General features: G+C 34.5%; 2 protein-coding genes across 4 annotated transcripts in view; one reads left to right on the plus strand and one right to left on the minus strand.

The window, feature by feature from the left end:
* LOC147390466 (deneddylase) overlaps nucleotides 1-17924 on the plus strand; it is a 34189-nt gene extending 16265 nt beyond the window's left edge. Inside the window, exons 1-8 of one of the 3 annotated variants that reach the window (XM_086459721.1) lie at nucleotides 11131-11773; nucleotides 13739-13942; nucleotides 14082-14573; nucleotides 15203-15313; nucleotides 15415-15603; nucleotides 16922-17218; nucleotides 17480-17600; nucleotides 17680-17924. In XM_086459721.1, the coding sequence (XP_086315847.1) occupies nucleotides 11348-11773; nucleotides 13739-13942; nucleotides 14082-14573; nucleotides 15203-15313; nucleotides 15415-15603; nucleotides 16922-17218; nucleotides 17480-17600; nucleotides 17680-17792 (1953 nt within the window). In that variant the 5' untranslated portion in view covers nucleotides 11131-11347 and the 3' untranslated portion in view covers nucleotides 17793-17924. Of the gene's footprint in view, nucleotides 1-11130; nucleotides 11774-13738; nucleotides 13943-14081; nucleotides 14574-15202; nucleotides 15314-15414; nucleotides 15604-16921; nucleotides 17219-17479; nucleotides 17601-17679 lie in introns of those variants that run through there. The other 2 variants (XM_086459722.1, XM_086459723.1) reach the window with 2 other exon arrangements.
* Nucleotides 424-6131, minus strand: LOC147390467 (uncharacterized). Its single transcript, XM_086460088.1, has 3 exons — nucleotides 5308-6131; nucleotides 2159-2292; nucleotides 424-2085 (listed from the first exon to the last, which is right to left on the minus strand). The coding sequence occupies exons 1-3, from the start codon at nucleotides 6129-6131 to the stop codon at nucleotides 551-553; spliced, it is 2493 nt and encodes an 830-aa protein (XP_086316214.1). The 3' UTR covers nucleotides 424-550.
* Nucleotides 17925-21535: the final 3611 nt, after the last annotated feature.

The raw sequence follows: 21535 nt of genomic DNA on the forward strand, positions 1-21535 counted from the left end.
ATGTGATCAAAAAGAGATTTTAAGATGTCTTATTTAATTACAATGTTAATTAATTAATCTCTAAGTTATCTTAAAAATTGAATTATATTAAAAGAAATTGAATTTTGTTAGTTGGGTTGCAATAGAATTGTAGGGACACAATCAAAATTCTATGTGATCAAAAGGACAAATGTTTAATGATCCCTACTGTCTAGGAGAATTGTGTTAATGTCACTGGCATGGAATATTTGACAACTGAATACTAGTCTTTAAGAAAAACAATAAAAAAAAGTAGTTTTTCTAAAAAAAAATAAATAAATAAAAGCATCTTTCAGCAATCCGTCATGTGGTATATTCACGTAGCGTAGGTAATGTCACACCATGACAATATGGCATAGTGACCACTTAATTAATTTTTGGATTAGTAGATAAAACATTCACATATGAATATAAATATACTAGATCATATACCAAATACAACATTAATTCTCAGTTTGTAGTACATTATAACATTAACACAGACATAATTCTCACTCAACACATTTGCTAAAATCCTTAACTCATTTTGTTACTAGAAGCATTGGTTGCCCAGTCGATGTTTTTGTGGATTTTTAGTGAAAATTTTGATTAAGTAAAAAAATGATATTGTCCAAAAGAATCCAACTAGAAATCCGACCCATGCGCCTTCCCACAAAAACCATGGCTCCTCCGCCTCCTCCTTCTTCGCTGTATAACTTGGTTGACTCATAGTTTGACATGGAACCAGAATTTGTTTCCCACACAACCCCTTGATGTTAGCATACGAATTGAGATCGTTCATTGTATCCATCGTGTTACCCTCCGGAATCTGACCCTCAAGTTCATTATTGCTTACATCCAATTTAGTAAGCTGTTTCATATTCTTGAATGTTTGTGGAATTATACCGTAAAGCTTGTTATGTGACAAGTCTAAACTCCCTAGATTTTCAAATCCTCCAAAACTCGCAGGGATGCCACCGGAGAGTTTGTTATATGAAATATTGAGTGATTTAAGACCTCTAAGAGCACCTAAAGATGATGGGATCTCGCCAGACAAATGATTTCTTGACAAGTCCAGCAACTTGTACATATATAGGTCATCACTAGGGAGACTTTGAACTATGCTCTTCCAATGTACTTTCGTGTCATTTCCTCTATGTTTTTGCACGATACACATTTGAGTATAAGAAATATCAGGGGCCTTAATCATCCCTGTGAGATTACCAAACATCTTTGGGATTTCTCCGTTGAGATTGTTGTTGGAAAGGTCGAGGATTTGAAGATTAGTTAGATTGGATAAAAGATAAGGGATTGACCCGTGGAAGTGATTTCCCCTTAAGATTAGAACTTTTAATCTTGAGAATCGAGAGAAGAAGTTTGGTATCTCACCTGAAATTTCATTGCCATGGAGATCAAGGTATATTAGGTTTTCCATTTTAGAAAAGTTCTCTGGTAAACGGCCTGAAAATATATTTTGTCCAAACTCGAGTGAACATACATTCTTTCCTAAGTTCACTGGAACTTCACCAAAGAATTTATGGTAGGATAGGTCAATGCACAACAAAGACGGGAATTTAGGAATTTTGTCACTTGAAAAGTTGTTCTTAGACAAGTCTAGTTGTTCTAAGTTGTGCAACCTTGTCATGGAATGTGGCAATGAACCAGAAAAAATGTTTTGACTTAGCCATAGGATTCGAAGATTGGTCGCATCGTCGATGTTCTTCGGAAGTTGGCCAATAAAATTGTTGTTTGAAAGATCAATCATTTCCAAGTTACGTTTGAAAAGACGAGGTGGGAGGGAACCTGTGAGATTATTGTTGTTGAGATAAATGTTCGAGAGATTGAAATCAAGAAGCCATTGAGGGATTGTCCATTCCAATTCATTGTCACTTAGATCCAATGAAGAAAGATCTTTCTGGTTGGACAGCCAACTGGGAAAGTTTCCACTGATGCCACAGGATCCCAAATATAATCCTTTCAACAAAAATTTGGGATTGATCTTCAAGTTGCCACGCAAATTAAGTTTGTTTCCTCCAAGATGCAATTGTTCCAATCCCTCAATTTCAAACAGCTCCACCGGGATCCCTCCTGTAAAAAATAAAATTATTTGTTAAATCATGGATTGGATTTCCAAGTTAATAATGAGTTACTGAAATTTTACCTGATAAGTTGTTGTCACTGAGGTCCAGATGAAGAAGGTTGGGCAAGTTGCCAATTTCAATTGGAATATTTGATGAGAGAGAATTGTTTTGAAGCTTCAAGGACTGTAGATCCCTTAGGGTGCGATTGATTGCGCTTCAAAACGCAAATTTACCGGCGTTTGCGTTAAAACGCGGGATTTTTTTTTTTTTGAGCGTTTGATACAGCGTTAAAACGCTGCGTTTTGAAATTTTTAACGCAATTTTGTAACATTTACCGCTGTTTTGAAAAGCGGATGTGAGGAGCTTCGCGGAACAGCGTTAAAACGCGATGATGTGAAAAGACTATTATTCCCTTCGACTTTTTTAACATTTACATCACTGTCCGCGATTTAACCTCGTTCACACTTCACCCTTCGATTTCATAGTCGACTGATCTCATTGAAGACGACGACCAGCCGACCGATCTTATCGACGACGACGACCATAGAAACACCGATCTAACCCTTTGACGACGACGCCGGTTTCTTTGTTCAAACGAAACCCATCAATGACGACGACGCTAGCTTCGGTCAAACGAAACCCACCGGCTTGAAAAACCCACCGTCGATCGACACCATTCATCTCTGTGAGCTCTCTCTCTCTCTATCTCATCGATTTCATTATCTCTTTGTTGACGAAATTGCATATTAACAGAAAATATTCTGTTAGGGTTGTAATTTTTTGGTTGATTTTTATTAAAATAAATTTTTGTTAGAAATATTTGTGAATGATTGTTGTTGATTAACGTCTCTTAGAAATTTTTTTGTTAGAAATTGCATCGATTAACGCCTTTTAGAATTTTTGTTGGAAACAAGCAATATTTGTTAGAATAGGATCCAAACATTTGGGATATTGAAATTACTTGGGCCTTTACAACGTTGGGATTTCAGCTTTGGGGAGGATTTTCTTACATATGACCTTGGAAATTTCTCCCCAATTCAATGAGAGTAGTAGCTCACCTTTGAAAAAATTTCAGCTTTGGGGAGGATTTTCATGAATGGCGAGATCATGCCATGTCCACAGCTTTAATTTCAAAGCTTTTCTATTATTCTTTCTGCTCATGATGCTTACGCTTATGTTTCTGTCATCCAATGACTAAGTGCCATGTCGACTAATACCACTATCTTTTAACCAATGAGATCATGCCATGTGGACTATTGTAACTTTGTCATACATTCGTGGCTCATCCTGAATTAGGAATCGAACTTATCTAATATTCTAATCCAACATTTACGGATCCTTTTATTCCAATACAATCCAACTGCAACAAGGATTGGAATATAATTAAACTTGAGGCTGCAAATGCTCCTTGTAAAGAGATTCCATTTTATAATACTTTTAATTATTAAAATATATTGATTTTTTAATTTTTTTACTAATAATATGAAGTAGTGTTCATCGGCCAACTAGATCATTTATTAGCTAATGTGTCTTAATTAGTGAAAGGGATGAAGCTATGTTATATTACAAACTCCTTGAGTCTTCTCCAAAAACTCGGCAGAGTTGATTAGATCATCCTAAAGTCGACAAAAGAGTTATGTGCTGAACTTTAATTTTTTTGGGTGAATTACCATTTTGTGAGTTGAAAATGAATTATTTATGATTTCAGCTAACTGTTCATTTTAATTATCAAAACATGAATGGTCCTGACTAATAAATGATTTCACTAATTAAGACACATTAGCTAATAAATGATCTACAGTTTAACTACCTAGAAGACCCCGAAATGGGATATGATTTCTAGATCTATGAAAATGTTGGTTGGGATTAAGACGTCGTACATTGTTGGAGGTAATTAGATTACCTAGGAGAACAAGTTCCAATTTATGTTTGCTTGATTTAGTACATATAATTGCAAGGTTGGTTTGGATTACGACATTATCCATTGTTGGGGGTAATTTTTGATTACCTAGGAGAACAAATTCCCATTTATGGTTGCTTGATTTCACACAGTTATAGAGAAAAAGCATATGCTGCATGTGGGCTAGTTTTGTTGAGGACACTGTTTACTCAATTAGTAATTGGCCTCCATATGGACCTAGATTATGACAAGTTGCAATCCATAGACCATATGAATCATGTGTTTAAAAAACACATGACCATGTTGCGACGATGTGTCCCTTTCAAAGTTCAAATATAAAAGTAAAGAACTAAAGCTTTAGCTTTACGCAACTGTAATTCTGAATCTATAACCTTTAGTTTACTAGCGCATTGTGAATTGCAAGGAAGTAGACCAACTCCATGTTGATTTTTTGAGATTTCCTTGGGATCACAACCGGTGTTGCGATATGCTGTCTGAACATCTTGACATAGCCACTCCTTTTTGAGGTTTTGACATCCACAACGAACATTAACCTTACAAGAGGGAGTTGACAAGGGAATAAAATAAAATTAAGATAAATGTATATTTTTATGTTTTTATTTATTTCAGTTTTACTTATTATATTAACTATGATTATTATGTTTAAATGATGTAAGAATCTAAATGTGGTGGTTGTGGATGTGTTACGTATATACGATGTAATGTGGATGTGCTATGTAAAATGTGAAATTTGGATTGAATATTATGCAGGTATTTTGTTTATCAGGAAAATTTCATATGTTCAATTTCAAGAGGAGATGCTGTCGAAATTTTTATAGAATTTTATTATATTTATCTATATTTAGTGTAATTATATATTTATAGGGGTATTTTAGTAATTTTTGATGCATTCTGCGTACATTATGTTGGATTGTGTATTATGCAGGTATTTTATTTATCAGGAAAATTTTATATGTCTATTTTTAAGAGGAGATGCTGCCGAAATTTCTATAGAATTATAAATTTTTCTATAATTTTTTATAGATTTATAAACATTTTAAAATTAAAATAATTATTTTTTTAATTTTTTATATAATTTTATTATATTTATATATATATATTTAGTGTAATTATATATGTATAGGGGTATTCTGATAATTTTTATGCCTTCTGGTTGCATTATCAACCTTAAGGGCATTCTGGTCATTTTACCCTACTACAGCATATTTTAGAAGCTGTATCAAACAGTCCACAGTTAGATTCTAGTCAACAGCACAGCAGTTTTAAAAAGCTCTATCAAACAAGTTTTTCAGCTTTTCAGATTCTGACAGCAGATTCAGACAGCAGAAGCAGACAGCAGTTTTAAGAAGCTGAATCAATCGCCCCCTTAGATTCTGCCAAATTGAGCTTGGGATTCCATATGTGATTCCATTGCTACTGAGATCCAAATCAACGAACTTCGACAAGTTGCCAAGTGATTTTGGGATTCCGCCAGAAAAATCATTATTATGGAGCTCCAAATTCTGCAATTGATTGAGGTTTCCGATTTCCGTAGGGATCTTTCCAGATAGATGGTTATAAGACACAAACAACTCTCTCAAGCTTAAAAGATGTCCCACTTCACTAGTCAAGTTTCCACTTAGCAAATTTGAACCCAGATTAAGAAATTTTAGATTTCCAAGACCAAATATTTGGGAAGGAATAGAGCCATTAAATCTATTAAAACCCAAGTCGAGAAAAACCAACCTAGTCAAGTTGAGAAAGCCGTTTGTCGGAATTTCACCATGCATTCCATTCCCAGATATATTCAGCTTTGTCAAGCTTCTTATACGAAAGAGTGGTGTCAAAGCTGCAACAGTGAAACTCCTGATAATAGGGGAGAGATCAAGGGTTTCGACTAGTCTTGAAGAAAGGAGAGTAGAACAGTTTACACGATTCCATCGACAACAATCAGAATTGGAGACCCAGGAGTCCAAATCGAAAGGGTTGTACAAGAAGCTCTTGTTATGATTTCCAATTAATATGGATTTGAATTGGAGGAGAGCCTGTTTATGATCCTCAAGGCAGCATAGACATAGACTTGTGAAGAAGAAGAAGAAGAAGATGAAGAAGTAAGGAGAAGAGCGATGGAGTTGTGGTTGTGACTTGGCCATCGATTGATTGGTTTCTATTGATTTGCTTTGGCAAGATATGGTGCTCACCACTCTTGTTACATTTTCTTTAATAGTAATTGAAGTTGTCTTGTCTTGGGTTAATTTTATGATCAATTCTAGTATGAACGTGGCTAGTCGGATTGCCAAAAAAAACCCACTATTAATAAAATGAGATAATTTAGCTAAATTAATGATGAAAAAAGATGGAAATACTGACCTGTTGCATGAAACTCTCAACCCAAGCTTTCTTGTTGTGATTCTCCTATCCAATGGCTGTATTTTCAGGACACCTTAGGATTCTATAGAAGAGGAAGAGATGGTAACCAAACATGATCAATAATCCGCATGGGACCAAGAACAGATCAAGGTATTTCTCATCCCAATCCATCTTCTTTGTTAACTAATTTGCATTAATTGGGAGAGAGATGGCTTTATAAACTTAAATAACAAAGATTTTTTTTTTAAAAAAAACCATATTTCGTGATCAATTAATAGTTCATCAACTAATTCATTAATTAGTTGAATTGATCGGCTAGTCCCTTATTCTAAGAATTTTAAGAACTTTTTAAAAAATCTGGAGAATTTTGTGACTATGCTCCCTAGATGATGATATACATAGTTGGATGAATGTTAAGTATAAACGACTGTATTCAGAAAATGTATGAATAATCCTTACAAACAATAAACTAAGGAAAATTAATTGATTGAAAAGCCTCCACCAATCAATTTCTTTTTGGGAATTTGAGCCTTCTTTCCATTTCTTTTTAAACCATGTCCTAATCCCATCGACAAAGTCGTCTTGAACATCATTTGACTTGGTCAAAGTAAAAATATTCAAAATATACAACCAAACAAAATCTCTTATAAAGAAGGAAAGAAAGCCTGTTAGATTGAAAATCCTAAACGAGTGGCCGAAGCAAAAGTTAAGGCCTAATAAGAAATTTTTAATGCCCGTTAAGCTGAAAAAATTGAGAACATTAAAAGTATAAACGAATGTATTCAGAAAATGTATGAATAGTCCTTGCAAACAGTAAAATATGGGGAAATAGATTGAAAAGCCTCTGTCATGTGCGACGAAGACCATTAATAATCTCAATTTAAAGAAACTTCCAAGTTGAAAATTCTAAATGTGGAGAAAAAACAAAAATCGATGCGGATTGAGGTAGTTATCTAGACCATCATTTGAATGGAGGAACACGATTTATTTAGTCTTCCCAATAAGACTTGATGATAGTGATGTGGGTGATTAACATGTGGACTAATTTTTTTGAGAATATTTTATTTGGTCCATGAGAACTTCCAGGTAATTTAGTATTTTTTATTTGAATCCTACAGCACTAAGAACAAAATCATTGATATGAAAAATGTGACTTCCTTGAAATACCCTTAAATTCTACATAAAGACAAAAGAGGGAGGAATGGTTATTTTTTCAAGACCTTGAGATATATGTTGTGAGAGATTGAAATCAAGAAGACATAGAGGGATTGTCCCTTCCAATTCATTGTCACATAGATCTAATTGGACAGCCAATTGGGGAAGTTTGCACTGATGCCGCAGGATCCCAAGTATAATCCTTTTAACAAAAATTTGGGATGATCTTCAAGTTGCCACGCAAATTAAATTTGTTTCCTCCAAAGATGCAATTGCTCCAATCCCTCAATTTCAAACAACTTCACCGGGATCTCTCTTGTAAAAAATATGACCTTGTGCCATTAAAAAATATGACCCAATACCACATAAATGTAGAGGACAAAATTCTATGAACTAAAAAAAAACTTGACTAGTCAGATTGCCAAACACTAGTTGGGTTGGCCCCAAACACAATGGGTTGTAGTTCTATGGTGCCTTGGGCTCCCATGTGCACCTAAGGTCCAATCTCTTGCTCTCTCAAACTCAAGCAATTAAGAGAGTATGAACATTTATAAGTTGAGTGCAAGTCTTATATTTATCCGATGTGGGACTAAATATTTAGAAAGTTATCTTTGCAACTCTCAAGAGAAACAAAAAGAAATAATCTTTGGTTTTTCAACTATCACAAACAAGGAAAATGTGTTCTTAACTCAGATTTAACAAAAAAAAAAAACCTACACCAACCACACTCAAGAAAAAATAAGGTCTTGAGTTCAAATCTTTCCCCCAACAAAATTTAATAAATGATATTAACTATGAATCCTACAACATATACGATTTAAAGAGTAGGATTGGTTGACTCTAAAATACATTAAGCGGAATTTTATTTTGAACCCTACTGAATCGGTACAAATGCACTAATAGAACGTCAACGGAGGAGTTGTTGTGATTTGGCCATGGATGGGTGTTTTTCTCTTCTTTAGCAAGAGAGGTTACAACTTCCACATCTCCACATATAGTCCTCACCACTCCTATACATTTTAAAATTACAAAGCATCCCTTTCTTCAATTTTATCTTCAAAATCCATCCCCCCCCACCCCAATAATTAATATTTGTAATTATAAGAGAGAGATGTTATTACTTATAATACCTCAATTTCTTAAATTATTTATTACACCCTATTAAAAAAATAAAACACGTCATTCAACACTACAAAAGTTTGGTTCAAGTTATTACTTTAACATTACAAAGAATTATAACACATTCAAACAACTTCAACATTTGTTTATAATTAGGACTATGCTCACATAAAATCTTAAATCTAAGAGAGAGAGAACCATGAATCCATCAAATTTTGGTTGGGTTTGGCTAACCAAAACATTAAGTTCAACAACCAATTTATTATATGTTTTTCATTGTTCATATTTAAAATTTTAAATTATTTTTGTAGAGGATAAAATCAGCATTAGACACATGACGTAAATATGGCGAATATTAATCACATGTCAGATTTAATGTGTATCTTGAGATTTTGATTAATCTATTTTGAATTAGATTTTATTTGTAATCTTATCTAGAAATAGGAAATCTCCTAAGTGACTAGGGAGTATCTATTTCTAGATAATGATATATTTAGTAAAGAATCTCGGATAATTTGTCTTTCCTTTTTAGGGTTTGGCTTTTGTTTCTGTATAAAGAGAACTTCTAGGTAAAAGCAAGGAGAGGAAAAAAGTAGAGAAGGCTAGGTTTTGTAGACATTGTATTTTGTCTTCTCCACATTTTCTCCTCTTCTTTGATTATTTTTCTGTATGATTTTTTCATCGTTCATGTGCATTAAGAATAATGAAAATAGATTATTAAAGGTAAATCTTGAGGAATCAACGACATCCAAAATTTTACCTCTACAATTTTATTATTTTATTTCTACTTAAGTTGAAAATTTTAACATCCTAATTGTACTTATAACTTGTATACTTGAATTATTATAAGCACAAGCAAATCAAACAAACAAACCGATATAGAAAACCAAAATAAACCAAGAAACAAATTATCTCTACCTAAACCTTTAAACCATTCTAGATTGGTGAACCACAAAACCCAAATTCAAATCGAGTGAATCGACAAACCAAGTAACATATATCTGAACCATTGATAGCCTTATATCAAGTATAATCCAATTTAATTCCATTACCTGAAGCCTCTAATGGTCCGACTTATTTTATTTTTTCCTACCTGGATGGAAGCCATGGAGTTAATGGAGTCAGTACCATGATTTTAAGTCTCGTCCGAAACCAAGATGACTTGTCCTATTTGTCTCGGTACAGGCCACAAAGGAGACGAGTTGGCAAATCGTCTCAAACCCATGGTTTTTAAACTTGTTCGAGATCAAGACGTATCATCCAAGTTAACTCGGTATCGAAGTCCAACAAGACCAACTCACAAAGTGTTATGAGATGACCGTGTATTGTGAGATAAGTGAGTCGTCTCGGACAATATTTTCGATTATCTCGGGCAATACGAACAAGACAACGAAGTAATGGTTTAACTTGCGAGTTAAATGAGACGTATCAGATGAGATTTTCAAAATCTCGTCCAAATTAATCGATACAAACGAGTTAAAGCCTCAACCCTCAATTCTTTCACTCCCAAATTGATTTTTTTTTTTAATTTTATATTTTTTGAATTCATTTTTTTATAGGAATTATGTTTGAATTTTTTAAGAATTTTTTATATTTTTTAAATGGTTAAAAACCATTGTCTCAATGTCGAACGAGACGTATCATCCGAGTCAACTCAATATCAGAGTTGAACAAGACGAGACATAATACCAAGTTTAAAAACCATGCTCAAACCTGATGTGTTTCATAAAGGTCAATCCATTGTGTCATTGTTGAACGAGATGACTCCGCCTTGTTCATGGATGAGAAGTCAAAATGAGTTTTAAAACCATGGGAATTACACACTATCGTGAGAGCTCTTATAACTTCTACAATATACATATAAGTGGGTCTGTTAACATCAATCCCACTAAATTTAACTAGTCAGACCTCTCCAATGAACTTGTTAAAATGTGTGTTAGACATGTAAGAAGGTAGAAATCATGTTAATTGTGACCATGCTTTTGTTTAGTCACATCAACGTTAAACCTCATAAATACTCAATTCAACTGATTTTTATTTAAAAAAGGAATGTTAAACTTAAAATTTAACATGTCCATTAAAAATGAGACATTATTTTAAATTTCTTTAGGGACCGAGATGACTCACCCAAGTCATCCCGATCTCGTTCAACAATGATACAAATGTGCATGGTGTCTCAAAATTCACATCATCTCGTGAAATAAACTAGATGTCTTAGATGATATTTTGAAAAATTTGATCGAGTAACTGAGATTTTGATTAAAATAATTTTTTTTAGAATTTAAATATTTACTATATAAATAAAAAATTATTTTATGACTGAATAGTTTCTACTATATCTTATTTTATTAAAAAATTATATATTTTTTAATATATATATAAATCAATCAAATGTAAATCGAGTCAAATGAATTGTCTCGCTGAGAGGAGTTGACTCATCCGAAACAACTCGGTCATTTCTATGAAGTATGAACGAGAAGAGACGACGAACCGAGTATCGAAACCATGAGAGGAGAACAAGTTTGTTTGTAATTACCAATTAGTGCGTGTGTTAAAGGTGACACCTTTTAACATCTCCATAGCCCATAGGAGATGCTCTTTGTTGTAAGCTTTTTTGGCGGAAGTGTGAAGCTGCAAATCCCTCTAAAAACCTTCGAAGAAACCCTAAAATCCCAATCGAAATTAGGGTTTTAGTTCAAAATATCTTCACCATCTTCACCCATCCATGCCTCTCCTGCAATCTCCTCCAACCCCATCACTGCCTCTCCCTTTTTCCCAATCTCTTTTTTTTGCAAGAAACCCCATAATTTTCTTCAGAAAACCCATCAGAATCGCTAGAAAATCGATTTCCATCTCATCTTGTTCTGCCCCAAAAGCACTTCCTTTGACAGAGCAAGAAATCCTCCAATCTATCATTGAATCTGATGGAGACAAAGAGAAGAAGAGCCTTCCTGGCATTCGAATTTACGAGAACGACATGGCTCGACTGAATTTGATTGGAGATGTTGCTTTCGAGCAAGCTTTGACTGCTGCTGCTGCTGATGGAGGTGAAGCTGCGGACGAACACATTGTTTCCGGCATTTCTACTATGGTGGTGGAGACGGTTTTCCCGGGCCCATTGGACGAACACAGCACAGTATCAACTAGATTGGTGAGTTAAATTTTACACCTTTTTGGTTACCCATTGAAGAAAAATTAGTTTTTATTTATTTATTATTATTATTTATTTATTAATGTGTTTGTGTTTCAAATGGTAATTTGCTTAAATTTCCATGTTGGTTGAGACAATACCATTTCATAATTTTCTGGTGACCCATTGAAGAAAAAATAGTTATTTGATTTGTATTTATGTTTCAAATGGTAATTTGCTTAAATTTCAATGTTGGGTGAGACGAACCATTTCATAATTTTTTTGTTACACATTGAAGAAAAAATGGTTATTTAAATGTATTTGCGTTTCAAATGGTAATTTGCTTAAATTTCGAAGTTGGTTGAGATGAACAATTTCTTAAAAAAAAATTGGTGAATAAAAAAGCTTTATTTACAGGCGAGCTGACCTAAAACCCCAAAGAAGGAACAAAGCAAACCAACAGAGAACAAGGAACAAAAACTACCCATACGATTACAACCGCAATCCCAGCTCCCCAAGTGGTCTTCAAAAAATTTCCCTCTTGCTTCAATGAACACTGAGCTCCAATGAAACAAAAGACCTAGAATGTTGATGATAACCTCATGGACTTCTTGCTCCTTATTCTTGAACACCTTAGCATTTCTTTCACGCCACAAACCCCAACAAATGGCAAAGGGTAGGATGGACCAGAGCTTTCTTTTGAAAGGTTGGAAACCTAACCTCTCTCCCCCCCCCCCCCCCCCCCCAAAAAAAAAAAAAAACCAACCCCTCCTTCCCCGCGATCAGCACTCAAAAATGCTCCAAAGCATCCTTAGAAATTGCTCCATGACTCCAAACAAACTGAAAAAAATGAGATCAAACCAAGGAAGCAGTCGCGCAATGGAGAAGGATGTGGCTTACAGATTTCATAATTTTTTGGTTACCCATTTAATAAAAAGTAGTAATTGAATGTGTTTCAAATGATAACTTCTTGACGTTGAGACGAACCCAACCAATCACCAAAAGCACCTAGGTGTTAATGTTGTGGTAACACACTCTGCAGCCTTTGTTCCACTGTTTGTCGGCTTTCACTTTGGTACCCTCCTCAAGTTCCTTGGTAGCCCTTTCCTCAGGCTGCCTTCATCTAACACCCTTGGTGCCCACTATGTGACCTTTCCCCAACTTCACTTTGGTGCCGTTCTTTCTGGGTTCTCAGCTAGCCCTTTCCCCGGTTGCTCCTGGTGAGTTTGAACCCAAGACTTGCAACTAATGCACCAAAGGAACGTTGTTTAATAGGGCGGGAAGTTAAGCACATATTTCTTGGTGGTCATAACAGGGGCGTTTGAAACTGTTGCAGGAAAGTGGAGATTTTTTCAATAGTTGTTAACATCTACTTTGGATATCTTAGTCCTGAAAATCTCCCAGACTTTGGTGTGTGTGTGCGTGTGCGCTTGTGTGTTGGAATATCGAAGCCCATCAGTTATTGAATTGCCTGTAAAAAACATATATCGTATGCCTCCATGTGTTTGGGTTATATTTATGTCCTGAATCCAGCCATCTCTTATTGTATCAGCTGTCTGCTATTAGTTTAGCTGTTTAGTTTTAAGGCTTAAATCCACACAGTTTTCCTGCACCTCAGGCTGTCACATCACAATGGTATTGCTTCGCCCGCATTCGGGCTTCTTAAAATTGCTAAAAACTATGGTGGATGACATTTCATCGTTTGCTAGTCCATCTAATTTTCAAAAGGAATCAAGATTTTTAATGATCCCTTGACAGGCTTTTTATATGCCCAATCCGATCTATGGTAGATGTCCCCCCCCCCCCCTTCAATTCTCTAATATTTACTTATAAAAAAATTCTCCAATATTCACCTCACTTCTGACATAAATTAAATAGCCATATCATAATCATTATCATCATCATAGTTTTGCTTTATTCAAAATATTGGGATCGGCAACATGATTACCTTTTATCTAAAAGGCTTAAACTTAATTGTTTTGGCAGTTTTTGCCAGCGAGAAAAGTTAAAGAGAAGGCCAGGAAGCTAAGAAATACTCTCCCTAAAGATATGCTGTCCAGCATGTCATCTAGAAATATACTTGCCCTGACATTTAGACAAGTAGTCTTGCAGCGTATTTGGAGTTTTGAACTGGAATTATTTGCTCCTGGAGCTGAGCGAAACATGGAAGATCTTGAAAATCCAAGAGAGGTTACATACCTTTCCTTATCTATTATGCTTCCTTTTAATTTTTCAATGTCTACCACTCATTTTCATAATATCATATTGTCCATCCTGCAGGGATCACATGGTACTGATAGGTTCAGTTCTCTTATGCATTTCATATCAGCAGGTCTCGGTGATCTCCACGCTAAGCTCCTCGGATGACCGAGTTCTTTCTGTGCTTGCAGAAGCTGTTTGCATGTCTGTTCTCGACAGCACTGAAATGGATTTCTGTGAGAACTCCTTAGGTACAAGTTCAAACAATATTTTTCGTTGGTTTCAGAAGCCCAGAAGGGTTGTGTCGAAGGACTTGTCAGTTGTCATATATAAATTATCTCAAGATGAGATAGTTGAAAATGCTAAGAAGTTTTTGGAAAATTTCAACACAAAGGAAAATTATATTCCAAGAGAAGCGAAAAGGAAGCACCGGTGGTGGACTTCATCAACATATTCAAAATTGGAAAGAATTGGTGGTCCCGAGTTCATTACATGGACAAGCGAGTATGTACCCGCTTACAGGATTCAAGTTGATGCATATAAATTTGATAATTCTAAGTTTGAAGGGTGGAAGAAGTCTGCAGAGAATCTGTGGGAAATTCTTTTGACTCACTCACAAATGGTATTTAATCTTTCCTGGCAACCTTGGCCTTCTACCAGTATTGTATAATGGAGAACTCTATTTTATGATTCATGGTAAATATTAGTTGGACTTTTAGGATTTTAATTATATCATGTGTTACAGTTCATGTCTTCATGAGATATGTTTTAGTTTGAGCTACTGATAAAAAAAAAAAAAAAGTTTGCTCCATTCTATTTGAATGTTCTCAATGCTTTTTTAACACATTGATTGAAGGTTTGTGCATGTGCACACACATACACAGATCACATAATGTTTAAAAAAACAATATGTTTTGAATCCTAAAATTCAAATTGAGACTTAACCTAAACAATTTGACTCATAAGGCTTTCTTAAGATAAAAATTCTACATTTTCTATAGAAATCTTACCATTCAGATAAAATCATTTTTTCTTCTTCTTATGATTACTATATTCTATGATATGTGGATAAAATCATGGAGCACCTTCCTGGTGAATATAGTGAGTTTTGAGAAATTACCATTGAGACTTTAGTTTGCTGAATGTATTTGTGATGTCATTTCTTGGATTTAAAGTTAATTAATGATTTTTTTTCTTTTATATAATTTGGTGCATATTTGTCCAAATGAATTAAATTCAATAGTTTTGCAGGTTGGATTGGCTGACATTCTAGATATGTACTATGAAGATCTATATACTCTCCCAGATAAACAGTTTTCTAGTGGGGTGGTCGCAGATTTTACTAACTTATCAAAGAATAAGGTACTTGAAAGCATTGGTACTTATTGTTTTTTTTTGGTGACTGTAATTTCATATGGTCAAGGAAACCTGATTCTTGAGCCACATGGTTTCTTTTATTGCAGAGAAGCACTTCTTTGTGGAAAATGCTATCTATCACCCTTGCTAGTGGAGTTTTTGTTGTTTCCATTAGTATTCTTTCTCAAATTTATTGGCCTCACTTCAACAAGACCAGAGTAGTTCCTTCAGGACGTTCTTCAGCTCCAATGTCTGAATTTGACTGCTCTCAGCATGAGTCTTTGGAAGCCACTGAGGTACATATTCATGTTCCTATTGTTATGTTAAACAAGGAAATATCTGTCAACTTTTCACAGTTCCAATTTTTCAGGGCAGTTGGTAGCATTTGAACAATACTGTAATGTACATTGTGGTGTTCAATTTTTTTTTTTTTTTTTTGATAAGTGTGTCGTTCATTATTATTAAGCGTCAATATTTCATCATTGAATGGGATTGGTTTGTTTGATTGTTCATCAGTTATGAAGCACATTCCTGCATGATATGTCCTAATTTTGCAACGCAAACAAAGAGAGCATGAATTTACTTAGATATTGAATAGCCTTTTCCTCCATTCATTGCGAATGATATCATCTTATACTAGACAAGTCAAATTATGTATTCCTGAGCTAGGGCTGCAACTTGGCCGGACTGGCCCAAGCTCAACCCGATTGATGAGCGAGCTTGGGCCGAGTTATGTAGAACATGAGTTGAGCCTGGGTTAGAATAGCTCAACGCGGCCTTAATTTGGGTTGCAGATTCGGGGCAACCCATCACAACCCGAACCCGAGACTATATATTAATATATAAATATTTTATATTAATTATATATTTTTATATTATCTTTAATTTTTTCTTGTTTAAGATATAATTTTTTTTTTATATTTATTAATTGTATTTCTTATTTAAGATATAAAATTGCTTTGCAATCAAAACAAAATTAGGCTTATTCATTGAGTCCAACCCACCCAAAACCACCTAAGCTCAAACTCGGGTTAAGGAGCTCAATGCTTGGGTTGAGTTGAGCTCAGTTTGAGGGCTCTGCCACTTGATTTGGGCCTGGGCCTAACCCTCCCCCAGCTTGCAGCCCTACCGCTCTACCTGTAACTAGTTGTTAAAATAACTTCTGACATCCTTTTTAGCAGTTCTCTTCTTCTTCTTTATTGAAAGTGGAATTACTACATTATATCAAAATATAATTAAACTTGTGAATTTATGGAAGAAGGTGGTTTCTGAAAAATGAAAAAAACAAAAACATACATGAATAGACTAAAGGTTGGATATCAGCTATAAGCCTCATCAATAACAAATTCCATATTTCTAGTAAAGTCTTCCATTAATATCTTGGAATTCTTTTAAAATGATTGCTCATTTGGTCATTCCATCATAAACTAATCAATTGACAAATCCCCGGAAATGGAATGAAGAAGAATCTTCATAGGGTTTTGGGCATATCTTCCAATGAAAAGCAGTTATTAGCTATTAGAGCTTCCTCCATTATTATTATTATTGTTATTGTTATTGCCATTGTTTTGATTTCACCATCTTTTGTCATCTAATATTAGAGTTTGTGGATAGTTAGAAGATTTGTGCATCTCGATTGTCAAAAAGATCAAGGATGGGGTTGGTTGGCCTGGGGAGATAACAACAGAATCAGATTTTGGCGCCTGGGCTGGGGAGCTCCCAAATTACTTGAGGAGGTCGCATGACACAAATCTAGTCCCTGATGTCATTTCCAGCCATAGAGAAGATACTGCAACACACTGTGATGGAAATGCACCAACTTCAACAGATTTTTCTAGTTTTGTTGGGTCTGTATCAGATGAAAGCAATACTGACATGAAAACATCTGCACAGGATATAGCTAGTTACCAGGTACATTCAAATAAAGTGCATTTACTTCTGGACGAACATATACACGTATGTGTCCAGATTATTTTTTTGGATCAAACAAAACATTTTTTCTTTTTTTGACTATCCTGTCAAGTTGTTTCAATTTAATTGTATTGTTCTACATTGACAAAATTTATCATAGAAGGTTGTAGTTATGCACTACTTTTTTTCGTTGATAATTTTTCATTTATGACCTTTCTCATGTTATTAACTTGCTTTGTTGCGTTCCACATTGAAATTAAGGTGGTTTTGTCGAAGGGCGGTAATATAATTGGGTTTCAGCCCACAAGCCGTATTGCCGTTAACCATTGGGCAAGCAATCCCTTAGCAAAGGAGTTATACGATGGGCGAAAGCTTTCCCCTGGTAAGACCTAAATGCCTCCCACAATCTGTTGGTTAGGACTTGGTGTTTCTTGATGTATTTACTAGATTCTCCCCTGCAGGTCTTATAGAACCTGGTCTCAAGATCCCTCGTCCGGAAGAGATTGTTGTAGTAGAGTTGTTGATGTCGTTAAACCCTGATTCGTGGTTCGTATTGGCTAGGCCATTTCAGTGATCATGTTGAGATAGTGCCAACATGAACTACAATGGTTATTGTAGATACCAATTTTTTTTTTTTTTACCCACATCGTTTTTTTTCCTTTTTATATTGCTATTTTTATCATATTTAGGTCGTTTGCCTTTCTAATGCACGCTTATGATTGCCATGCAATTTGCCAAGGGTGTTGAGAGTTGTTTTTTTTTTTCTTAATTTTGATGAGTAGTTTTATGCAGTTGTTACACAAAGTCAAGAAAAATACATCAATGTAACTAGTATTTAGTTATATTTGGAGTCTAGAATGTTTTCATAGCATGAACTGGGATCAAACACACAAAAACACATACACGGCTTTAATTCCACAAAGAGAGGGAGTAGTGGTGGATGAAACAAAGAGAATTTTGATCACTTATAATAACAAATGCGACAATTGGAGTAAAATAGCTCAATTTTTATATATTTGTATATGTGTGCAAATGTGCTTGTGTTTGAGAAACATACCCTACAAATTTACACGATGGTGAATTTCTCTATTTGCACGAGGGAGTAGGAAATGGGGGAGATCCATGAGATCTCTAACACATATTTTCTCAATTAGAGATTTGCATCTAAGGATAACAAAAGATGAATACATTTTTTTGCAGTCATTTTGTCAACGATCGTATTTCCCAAGAAGTATGTTTGCTTCTAATAGAATTGTACTATACTTGAAAGCCTCATGGATTTTCCTTGAACGACAATGATACATACCTACTAGATCATATTGCGGAGAACAATAAAAAGAGGAAGAATATTCAGAAAGATCTTATTCAAGAGATATCAGACTTAAATTAATCAATTCAAGATGGTTAGTCCTCCAAAATCCAATAGGATTCTAGTCATCTTTCTCTTAATGTTTTCTCATATAAATTTGGAGAGATAAATAGCATAAAGTTCTAATTATACATTACAATTTAATATCCTACTAAATAGGAATTAGTTCTCAAACCACCAAATTACTCACATTCCAGGTACAAGACACCTATCTCCCACCTTTCCCACTCATGGTTTTAAAACTTGGTTTCGCATCTCGTCTCCTCTAGGCCTAATACCGAGTTGTTTAGGACGAGTTTTTTAAGACGTCTCGTTAAAAAAATCAAAAAATTGAACGTGAGGTATTAAATCTCGGTAAAAAAAAGTGACTTGTGAGTTGTTCTTGTTCAGTTCCGATATCGAGTTAACTTGGGCGATATGTCTTGGTCTCGGACAAGTTTTAAAACCATGTTCCCACTTAAACCAAATTCTTAGGTAATTAATTATCCTACTTCTCACCTGTCCTGACTAAACTACTTCATTCCATAATATAGGTAGATATTAGGCAATAACTTTAAAATGGAATTCTTTTGGTAAATTTAACTTTTTAAGATAGAAATTTTGAGAAAGACAATATATAAATCCCTGAGAAGAGTATTTATAATCATATATTCATGTATTGATCTAAACTTTTTTCTATTATAAATAGAATAAGGTAATTTAGAGAAAAGCTTAATTTCAATCTTAATCAAACTATAGTATTTATCTGGACATCATAGAAAAGACAAAACAAAAAAATTATTATTGATTGATAGAAGGTTTAATTATTTCTCAAAAAAGCTAATAGAATTTTTTTAAAAATATTTTTACATCGATTTTTATTAAAAAATAAAAATTGATAGAAAGGGAGTTGGCAATTCAATCTTAAAGCACTCATAAACAGCGCAAAAAATATAGGGGGCAGGTCAAGGGCATATGTAAAAACAATGGTTTTTCAAAATATGGGTTAGAGGTTTTGGATTGAGCTGATTTTTTGCGAGGATGGTCACTATGATGAGAAGATCATCCTCGCAAAAAATCAGCTCAATCAGAAACTTCTAAATCCATCAAAACTGATTATAAATTATTAACAAAAATTAACAAAAAATCGACGGTCCACATTCTAAATTACTTTTTTAATGGGGTTAGAAGTTTCAGCTTGGACTGATTTTTTTTTTCAGATGATCTTCCCATCATAAGATCATCCTCACAAAAAAATCAGCTCAATCCGAAACATCTAACCTATATTTTGAAAATTTATTAATGTGTACATTATTTTTACTATGTTTTCTCATGTGTCCCCTGAACCTGACCCAAAAATAAAACCCTATATATGTGTGAAAGGGAGATTGCAAGATGTCTCAAGTGTAATTTTTCTAAAAACCTTTAATTGGTTGTTAAATTTTAATGAGTGATTAATAAACTAAAGAAAAGAAAATTTGTTCGGTCATCCATCATTCACGTAGCTCAAGCAACGTCACACCATGGCATAGGGACCACTTAATATATTTTTGGATCATAAGATAAAAACATTCAAATCTACACACACACACACACACATAGGATTTAAAACGGGTAGGGTTCAGGCCAGATATGTGTCTACCCATATTCAGATACGACTAGGAACCTACTAGTGTAAGCCATATCCAATTTTTTTTTTTTTTTAACTTCATCAAAACCCATATCTGGATCTGATCCAATCAAAATAATTGATTCGGGTCGGTCCTGTCGAATAGTTTCAAATCATTTTAAAGTAATTTATCCAAAAATGTGACTTAAAGTGATTTGAATTCAAGACCTCTCCTCTTTTGAAAAAAAAACTTTGACAACTACATAAATACTCATTTGTTGATGAATGATAAATTAAAAAATATAAAAATATAACATACAACAAACAAAATAATATATCATTTGGAGGTAAGCGGATATAAGAATGGATCCATATCTGACTTGTATCCGTCTCAGGTTAAAGGACATCAAACCATATTTTCATTCGGATATATTTGAAGGAACCAAACCCTCTAAAAATTGGATTCGGATCATTTTGGATTTCGGATAAAATCCGACCCCCCCCCCCCCCCCCCCCCCCCCCCCCGGGCCAATTTTATATCATATACCAAACAAAACACAAGTTCACAGTTCGTAGGTCATTATAACATTAACATGGAGATTATTCTTCACTCACTAAACACATTGGTGAAAATCCTTACCTCATTTTGTTACTAGAAACATTGACTAAGTTGAAGATCGATTTTGGATTTTGGGGGAAAATTTTGATTAAGTTGAAGATCGATTTTGTTCAAAAGAACCCAACTACAAATCCGATCCATGCGCCTTCCCACAAAATCCATGGTTCCTCCTCCTCCTTCATTATATAATTTGGTGGACTTAGTATGTGACATGGAACATGAATTTGTTTCCCACACAACCCCTTGTTATTGGTAGAAGAATTGATATCGTTCATTATATCCATTTGATAACCCTCCGGAATATGACCATCAAGTCCATTATTGCTTACATTCAGTGTAGTAAGTTGTGTGAGATCCTTGAATGTTTGTGGAATTACACAATAAAGCTTGTTATTTGATAAGTCTAAACGCTCTATATTTTCAAATCCTGGCCTCCAAAGCTCTCGGGGATTCTCCCAGAGAGTTTGTTATATGAAATGTTGAGTGATTTAAGACCTCTAAGACAACCTAAAGAAGATGGGATCTCACCAAACAATTGATTTCTTGACAAGTCGAGCAAGCTTTACAAATTTAGGCTCTTGCTAGATAGATTTTGAAACATGCTCTTTCAATTCATGTTTGTGCCACTTACTCCAAAAAAATATGTTTCAAATGTCTTGTCGATGAAGGATCCTTCCATAGGATCAAAATTATCAAGGGCCTTTTTCATCCCGGTAAGATTTCCAAACGTCCGTGGGATTT

The sequence above is a fragment of the Akebia trifoliata genome, chromosome 11 (assembly GCF_017979445.1).
Source record: "Akebia trifoliata isolate Shusen 1 chromosome 11, ASM1797944v1, whole genome shotgun sequence".
Lineage (NCBI taxonomy): Eukaryota > Viridiplantae > Streptophyta > Magnoliopsida > Ranunculales > Lardizabalaceae > Akebia > Akebia trifoliata.